Source organism: Diaphorina citri, unplaced genomic scaffold (genome assembly GCF_000475195.1).
Source record: "Diaphorina citri unplaced genomic scaffold, Diaci psyllid genome assembly version 1.1 scaffold51321, whole genome shotgun sequence".
NCBI classification, from domain to species: domain Eukaryota; kingdom Metazoa; phylum Arthropoda; class Insecta; order Hemiptera; family Psyllidae; genus Diaphorina; species Diaphorina citri.
In genome coordinates this window covers 1-414 of record NW_007428632.1, presented here as the reverse complement: position 1 = coordinate 414, position 414 = coordinate 1, and the positions used below count along the sequence as shown (strand labels likewise).

At 42.0% G+C, this 414-nt stretch overlaps 1 protein-coding gene across 1 annotated transcript in view; it reads right to left on the bottom strand.

Annotated features, from left to right (window-relative positions):
• The window catches only part of LOC113473629, a 10,554-nt gene extending 10,146 nt beyond the window's left edge, over positions 1 to 408 (bottom strand). The window contains exon 1 of the mRNA XM_026833144.1: positions 221 to 408. Coding sequence (XP_026688945.1) covers positions 221 to 290 — 70 coding nt within the window. The 5' untranslated portion in view covers positions 291 to 408. The remainder of the gene's footprint in view (positions 1 to 220) is intronic.
• Between the last annotated feature and the right edge of the window lie 6 nt (positions 409 to 414).

Genomic DNA, 414 nt, shown 5'->3' with positions numbered 1-414 from the left:
CGCCACTTGGCACCGCCCCTGCCTTGCATCTCATCACGAGTGTACTGACTATTAGGTGAATACCTACTGTACCTAGACCTAGGTGTTTGTCCATTAGCACTACCTGTATTACCTGTGCTATTTTGATGTCGAGTCGAACCCTTAGCCCTAGTGTTGGTCTCGTGAGTCGCACGTGTCTTTGTGTTGCTAGTGACCTTGGATAGATTGGCCCTATTACTACCAGTGTGACTGTTATTTGGTTTTGTCAAGTCAGCAAACTGTGTGCCATTTATAACATTAGACTTGAGCATCTGACAAATAGAGGTTTTACCAAGCTTGTTTAAGTGTAAGTTGTCTCTACTATAATGCTTGTTTCTAAGAACACTGGCAGGATTAACATAAGACACACCCTTATTTTTGATAAGGTTTGAAATT